We start from the raw sequence: 8,308 nt of genomic DNA, 5'->3' as shown, positions 1-8,308 counted from the left end.
GAAATGCTGACAGCGCTTGGCTGGTGGGCTGTGAGCGGAGTCCTGTGTGGCAGAAGTCGTGCCTAGGGGTGCCGCCTTAATGTCAGTCTGGTAGCTTGTTAGCTGGTTAATGACAGGAGCTTGTTTACGTGCAAAACAAGTATTCTGAATGCACAGTTCATTTGGGCTCAAAATCAAATAATCCGATCATGATGTGCGTTTAGTTACACCAAGATTTATTCAAAGTAGAACCTCTCTACCATTAGCAGAGTTGTGGATATTCCATAAAACAACCACAGAAGTTTTGTACTTCTTCTTGCGAAAAAAACAACAATAAACACGGAGGTGTGTTGGTTCTGACTGTTCTGAGCGCATAGAATGGACCTGAACCAGGTTCTTAGAATGGTAGAGACGCTTTCCATAATTATGCTACAAGCTCAGCAACTTATGCTGTTGAGAAAGTGGGAGGAATTGATGATCATCCCAAAATGTTCTGTGCTGCACAGCGCTGCGGCCACATGCAAACATTGTAAGGTCATGAGTTAACCGGAACAAGTGTTTAGATGGATGCTGATCACATTATGGATCATAAACCAGTCCTCTCAATTGGAATACAATTTCATTCTGATGGTAATAATTTGTTGATTTAAGCTTTAAGTTTTAATTTGCTGACAGTCTGAGTGAAGGCACTGTATGGTAGAAAGGAGCAGGGCTCTAAACTAACTTTTCAAGAATCAAGAGTCTTTATTATGAAAAACATAGAAAAATGAAACATAAGCATTCTTAAAGAACATTCTCAAAAATGTAAAACCCTCAAAATAAAAAAGAAAAGAAGAAAATAGAAAAACTTATAGAATAAACATCCTTGGAAGAAAAATATGTACAAGGACAAATGTAGCATGTAGTATTTACGGTACATGAAATGCAGCTTGTGCTGAAATTGGCGGGAGGTTTATTTAGTTTTCAGAAGGGATGTTTTTTTCCACTGATTGCATTTTTATGCCTAATTTTCCCCCTAGGTGAGCTAGAAAAAAAGGATGAGGGTAAACCAAACTGCATTTGACCCCTAAGTTTTACAGCTTCACTTTTGTTTTGTTAAATCACTGTTCATATAGACAACAGTGACTGTTAAATGATTGACTAACAATCTAGTCAACATGAACTTCTTTATTTGTAGCAAAATTATTTATGACCTAATATTATTGTACCAGGACCCCTGTATAAAAGTCTCATTGAGATTCAGAATCTCATTTACAAGAGAGCTGTTTTGATAAAAAGCAAACCAAAAAACAACAACAACAACTTATAAATTAATAAAACCAGTAAAATGTGACCTAAAAAGAACAAGTTTCATAGGAAGATTTCTCTTATTTGTTAAAGATAATTTTGAATTGTCCCAGAGGGATCAGCATGGATAGCTTCAGATCCTGCTGTAGAATCCTCCAAGTTGACAGGGCAAATTAAGAAAACAATTATTTTCCACGTTCCGATCATACCAACAGAGCTCTGGATGGGAGATAAAGTCCTGAGAGCGAAGTCTGTGTAAGGGAAATGTAGGAGGCTCAGTTAGGTGGGATAAGTGCAAGGACAGATGAAAATGTACCAATGGATGGGCATAGGGATTGATACTGGTGGTCATGTGACCTTCAGTACCCATACCCTGTTATGAACCGTAATTCTCCACGATATACAGCATCCAACATATACAGAGAGGTGGTGTGTTCATAGAAACATCACAGTAATGTAACTGAGGAAAGTCCTTAAAACAATGCTTCATTGCACTGAAAGAAAACAAAACCTAAGGGGCAACTAGTTTAGCTGTTTTCCTTCAGGTAGGTTTCTATAAATGTTATTATGAATGCTATAATGATAAAGTGTTTTAGATTCATGCAAAGTATTAATGAAACATTTTGTGTCTGTTTATTTTCAGGGGGATCGTACACTTTGGAGCCAATTGCAAGTACGGTTGAGATCTAGGGAACTGGACATCGGCGGCGAAAAAAAGGTCAGCTGTTTATGTAATGAAATGGTTGTAGCTTCAGAGCATCAAAATATTTACCAAATTTTTCAGACTATAAGTCGCTCCGGAATATAAGTCACATCAGTCAAAAATGCGCCGTAAAGAGGGAAAAAAAACATAAGTCGCACCGGACTATACGCATCAGCAAAGTTGTAACTCGCCCAGACAAGAAAACTTTAAGCTAGCACTAGCTGTTCTTAGCTTCACAGACAGCCTGATACCAGGGTTCTGCTGTGGTCTGGGTCCTTGGAGCTGCACCACGCAACGCTCCGCTGCGTGAATGAATACTGAAACAGCATGAGCATTTTCTGGTGGAACAACAGAGCAATGTCATTTGGATGCTGAATTAGCATTGGCTAGTAATTCACACAACCACAGCGTTAAGAGACATTGTGCTTTTACTTTACTGTCTGGGGAGTGCAGGTGTTCCTTTGACTATGTGTCATTTCAGATCTAAGAAGAATTTAGGAGGATCACAACAATTTCCCTGGAACAGACCATCGTGTCCAAACCTGACTCCTACACACCAAAACTTATGGGCTTGATGAATGCTTGGGGGAGGCGTTTTGGGGACCAAGTTGAGACCGTTCCTGGAAAACTAACTCAGGTATGCAAAGCTAATTCTGAATCGCATACTTTGATTTTTGTCAGTGAAATTAGTATAATCAATGGTAAAATATTCTGATTTAGCAAAAGAAACGTTGACATACACACATTTCCTCCTTGACCTTTTTACACCCTTATGCTTTTACTGATCACACATGATGAAAACCGATAGAAAAGACTATGGGTTTCTTTTTACCTTTTTGGTTTTAGTTTTAATTTCATATTTTTTGTCAAATCTATGCAGGAGGACAGCCACAGGTGACATGATCAAGATGTGCCCCAATATGACTTTTCTGCTCCTCATGATCGGACTGAGACGGGTAAAAAAAGCATTCAGTTTCCCTGCCCCCTCTGCTTTGAATGCTCTCCAATCTGAACAAAAAATATCAGTACTTGTTCCATTGGGAGCATTACATTTTACTCTAAGAAACTGTCAAGGTTAATCTTTTGAACAGTGTCTATGTTTTTATTTTGTTAATGTATCTATAACTGCTGCACTTGTCTTTGCTGCCTGTTTGTTGTTGTTGTTCATCTGTTCTGATTGTCATGACGTGTGCTGCTGCCTTTCTTGGCCAGGTCACCCTCGTGAAAGAGGTCTTGATCTCAATGGGGTTTTTATCTGATTAAATAAAGGTTAAATAAAATGACCTTGCAAAAAAGGAGTATAGATGATGGATGAAAATGGCAAGTAAAGATTTTAAAATAAAGGAAAACTTGTCTCATGTGTCCTGTAAGTGAACTGTATAACAGTCAAAATACTTAACAAAGGCACCTTAACCGTCCAAAATAAAATCTGTGTACTAAAAGTAATATTTAACCTTAGTTTTTGAATATGACAAGCGACAAGATGATGTTTCTCTGCAAGTATACCTATTTTATCCACTTGTAAATTGAAAAAAAAAAACGCATGTTAACAGCACTCTGAACTCCCATAAATCTGCTAGAGTCCAAATTGTTTCCTGTTGGCCTGTTCTATTAAATTGAGTTACACTTTGTGATTTTATATCTTGAAAGGTACATTCAGAACCCAATGGAGCTAGACCTGCTGAAGACAATGGAGACTGTCTGCTGTGGATCACTTCCGGTTCCTAGCAACCACCCTTTCCCTGGACCTGAGATCCTCACACATTAACACCATCCGAAAGAAGGCCCAGCAGAGACTGTACTTCCTGTGGCAACTTAAGAAGTACAACCTTCCACAGGAGCTACTGATCATCTTTTCCACTGCCATCATTTAGTCTATCTTGTTTTCATCCATCTCTGTGTGGTTCAGTTCATCCACAAAACCTGACAGGTTCAAACTGCAACGAGCCGACATAGATCCAGTTTCTATCCCCAGGCGATTTCTCTGATGAGCCCAATGAACGCCGTATGCTGCGTTCAGAACAAACGTTTGAGCATCAAAAACATCGGGTTTACATGGTGTCTATAGCGGACGAGCCTCAAGAGGCTTTGAGACGTCTCGCATTGCGTCATGCGCATCTTGAGCTGCGCATTTTGAAGCTTTCCGGACGTTTAGTGATGCATGATTGGCTTGACACGCCTTAAGCACCTCTAGAGCAGTGGACCCAAGAGTTGGAAAATCTGAACTTTTACAGCTGGACATGGGGCTTAACCAATCAGAAACTCAACTATGTGAATTAGCGGGGGATATTTTTACTTATGACTGATAAATGTTATCATCAAGCCTCCAGAACAATGCGCATTAACCTGAGACTGATGGAAAGATGCTATTCAGCTGAAATACGGCGCCTATAGTTGCTGTCCTGGCTGGAGATGCGGGCACCGATGCCAGTCAGCAGGTTATCAAACTGGGCTCGTGTGAGACGTAAATATTGCTGAAAGCGACCGTGTGCAGTGCGCAGTTCCTGCATTAGGTGGTGAAACTCACCAAACTCAAAACGCCTATAAATTATTTCTAAATTCAGACATGGCACAGATTATATTATTTGGCAAATAAAGCCAAGCAACTCGATTTCATTTCAATTTTCAATCATTTCAATGAGTACATTTTCCGGCTGAGGAAAACAACAGGGTAGCTCCTCCCAGCGCGTGGCACTTTGCCAGACGCACCGTCAGAGTGTTGAGGTTCTAGACAGCGCGTCCGACTTATGTGCACAAGCGTCCATGTTGAGGAATTGGACGCCTTTTTGACACTCAAAAGGCGTTTGGTCTGAGTGCAGCTTTACAGCAAGGGTAGCCAGCTACTCTGCTAGAAACAAACAAGCACATTGCACTATTACAGATAGGCCCTACATAAAGCCCGTATATGGTGTTCTATGCATGTAAAGTTTAAATGTACAAAAAATATACACCCCTCCCCTCTTGTACGTACTGCTCCTGTTCCTATGTTTTCCTGCAAAGTGTTTTGTTATATTTTGTAATTTGCTGTCTGTCTATTTATGATGCAAGTGCAGGAAACGTGTTAGGATATGTGAAATTCTGATTAGTCATTGTACCAACGGTTTAGGTAAAGGATGCAGATTAGATAAGAATTCCTTTTTTGTCCCGCAATGAGAAAATTTGTGATTATCAAATGTACTGAAAAAAAAAAAATTACAAAACATATTTAGACAAGTCATTTAACCTAAGGGACTGTTACAAAAGTGACACAGAACTCTCAGAATATTTGGAATAAAGCAGGATGCGCTTACAAAATACTGTGTTTTTGATGAAAACCATGAGAATGGCTGGTTGTAAAATTTAGACATGCAGGAGCAAAGTGGGGTTTGATTCTAACATTTCCAAGTAATGTGAAAGTATTCTAACCTCTATAGGAGAGTCAGGTTCATCCAGGATGCTCTTCTCACTCTGTATCCGCTGCATGGTTCCTGTAGAACTGGGGTCCATTATCAACACGTTCTGACCACCAGCTCCTCCAAACTTATTGTCACTCTTTCTGGAGTCAGTGGTCCTGCACACCTCGTAGTTGTACACGTGTGGCAGAGTCCCTGTTCCCAAAGTGTCTGAGTAACGTGGAGGATAATATGGAATCACAGGGAGGTTGGAGTGATACAGGATGCGAGACTGTCTCCATCTGTAGATCTTGACTGATATAATAACCACTAAACACGTGATGAAGAGGAAGGAGACCACAGCCAGAGCCAAGACCAAGTAAAAAGTCAGGTTGTCATTGTACTCCTTATCGTGAGGAAAGTCAGTGAACTCGGACAGCACTTCAGGGAAGCTGTCCGCCACCGCCACGTTAACAATGACTGTAGCTGAACGAGAGGGCTGCCCGTTGTCCTCCACTATCACAGTCAGTCTCTGTTTCACAGCATCTTTATCAGTCACCTGACGGATTGTTCTTATTTCTCCATTCTGTGAGCCCACTTCAAACAGCGCCCTGTCTGTGGCTTTCTGCAGTTTATAGGAGAGCCAGGCGTTCTGTCCAGAGTCCACATCTACAGCCACCACTTTAGTCACCAGGTAGCCCACATCTGCTGAACGAGGCACCATTTCAGCCACCACAGAGCCACCAGTCTGGACCGGGTACAGAACCTGAGGAGGGTTATCGTTCTGGTCCTGGATCAGCATTTTCACAGTCACGTTGCTGCTGAGTGGAGGAGAGCCTCCATCCTGCGCTTTGATGCGGAACTGGAAATCTTTGATCTGCTCGTAGTCAAAAGAGCGCACTGCATGGATGACTCCACTATCAGCACTGACGGACACATATGAGGAGACTGGTACTCCGTTAACAGAGGAGTCCTCCAGTATGTAAGAAACACGGGCATTCTGGTTCCAGTCAGCATCTGTGGCTTTCACTGTGAATATAGAGAGACCTGGTGTGTTGTTCTCTACAATGTAGGCCTCATAGGAGCTCCTCTCAAAGACAGGAGCGTTATCATTCACATCAGAGATCTGCAAGGTGAGAGTGACGCTGCTGGAGAGGGAGGGGACTCCTTCATCAGAGCAGGTCACTGTGATGTTATACTCAGAGGCCAGCTCTCTGTCTAATTCACTGTCTGTTACAAGGGTATAAAAGTCATTTGATGAAGTTTTAATTGTAAATGGCATATTTTCACTTATCCTGCAACTCACACGGCCGTTGTTACCTGAATCTGGGTCAAGGACACTGAACATGACTATGACTGTATTATAAGGAGAATCTTCTGGGATAAAATCAGATTTTGACAATATACTAATAACCGGGTCGTTATCATTAACGTCAACAACATCAACTATAATTTTACTGGAGTCAGAAAGGCCGCCGCTGTCTGTAGCTTCGATGTCAACTTGATAACTTTTCGCTCTTTCAAAGTCAACCTCGCCCACTAATATCACTTCGCCATTTTCTTTTATTGCGAATATATCTCCCAAACTATCAATAGAAGTCGACAGTGCATAGGAAACGTTCCCGTTTATCCCCTTGTCTGCATCGGTTGCACTGACCCTGGTCAGCGTGGTTCCTTTCTGAGAATTTTCCGCTATGGCTGCTTTGTAAACAGACTGAGTAAAAACAGGAGCGTTGTCGTTCACGTCGAGCACAGTCACATAGATCTTCACTGTGCCAGACATTTGGGGCTCTCCCCCATCTACAGCTTTTAGCAGCAACGCGATCTGTTCTTCTTTCTCTCTATCCAAAGGCTTGTGCAAAACCATCTCAACCTTTTTATTTCCATCTGCCTGATTTTCTACTTTCAACGCAAAATTATCAGTAGGTTTTAAGCTGTAATTTTTTATGCCATTCCTGCCGATGTCTGAATCAACGGCTTTCTCTAAAACAAATTTAGAGCCCGCGACGGCAGATTCGCTGATTTCAAAACGCTTCTCTTCATTTTTAAAGCTGGGACTGTTGTCGTTAATGTCCGTAATCTCGATTGTTATTCGGAAAAGCTCCATGGGGTTTTCCATAATGATCTGCAAATGCAGAGCACAAGGCGTCGTCTGCCTGCAGAGCGACTCTCTGTCGATCCTTTCTTTAACCAGAAGGACTCCTCTTTCTCTGCTCAGCTCGACGTATTCCGCGCTGTCGCCGGTAAAGATGCGAGCTTTACCCGATTTCAGTCGTTTCACGTCCAAACCCAAATCTCTCGCTATGTTTCCCACCACAGATCCCTTCGGCATTTCCTCAGGAATAGAGTAGCTGACCTGGCCAAGAGCTGAGCAAACGCAAGAGAGCAAGATGGAAAACAGTACTTGCCGTCCCATTGTTCTGTCCGATGTGTTGCACTCCCGTGCAAAAAAACAAAAGTCAGTTTGAATAAAGGCAACGTAGAAATAAAATCACGTAAAATCCTTCAGATCTAGATAATAGAAGGAACACTGGTCGATTTACAAGTGGCCATAGGCGATCTGTAAGTTATACATGCAGTGCGTTCTCTGCCTCTTTTCCTCAAAAGACTGACATGGCACGGAGCGGGGTTGCTTTAAATCTTGTCTACAACTGCAATAAATGGGCCAACAGCGGTCCACAGAGTTGAAAAACCAAAACTGCAAGAGCTGTACATTAAATATTAACTGACTCCTGGAAATATATCTGTTTATGGTATAAAAACGCAATCCTGAACACATTGTTTTTTTAAAGACTAAGGGGTTCCACAATTCAGACAGAAACACGAATCACAAAACTACAGCAAAACCCAAAATATAGCCATAATAAATCAAAACGTGTAATAGAACTACCGCAAATACGGAGAGGGAGAGAGAGAGAGAGAGAGAGAGAAAAAAGTCGGAGTGAGGGGCAGCAGGAGGAGGAGGGAG

The 8,308-nt window shown here is 41.7% G+C and overlaps 1 protein-coding gene across 1 annotated transcript; it reads right to left on the bottom strand.

The window, feature by feature from the left end:
* Nucleotides 1-3,934: 3,934 nt before the first annotated feature.
* Nucleotides 3,935-8,029, bottom strand: LOC118559351 (protocadherin beta-16-like). The gene is made up of 2 exons (XM_036130023.1): nucleotides 5,375-8,029; nucleotides 3,935-3,979 (listed from the first exon to the last, which is right to left on the bottom strand). The coding sequence occupies exons 1-2, from the start codon at nucleotides 7,754-7,756 to the stop codon at nucleotides 3,935-3,937; spliced, it is 2,427 nt and encodes an 808-aa protein (XP_035985916.1). The 5' UTR covers nucleotides 7,757-8,029.
* Nucleotides 8,030-8,308: the final 279 nt, after the last annotated feature.

The sequence above is a fragment of the Fundulus heteroclitus genome, unplaced genomic scaffold (assembly GCF_011125445.2).
Source record: "Fundulus heteroclitus isolate FHET01 unplaced genomic scaffold, MU-UCD_Fhet_4.1 scaffold_279, whole genome shotgun sequence".
Lineage (NCBI taxonomy): Eukaryota > Metazoa > Chordata > Actinopteri > Cyprinodontiformes > Fundulidae > Fundulus > Fundulus heteroclitus.
The sequence above is the reverse complement of the archived record's forward strand: the minus strand, read 5'-3'. Positions and strand labels throughout refer to the sequence as shown.

Coding starts and splice junctions, on each gene's coding strand:
- LOC118559351 (XM_036130023.1), bottom strand. CDS start 7,756: ATGGGACGGCAAGTACTGTTTTCCATCTTGCTCTCTTGCGTTTGCTCA. Junction 3,980..5,374: donor AACCTGACTCTCCTATAGAG/GTTAGAATACTT, acceptor TTCTGAACGCAG/CATACGGCGTTCATTGGGCT.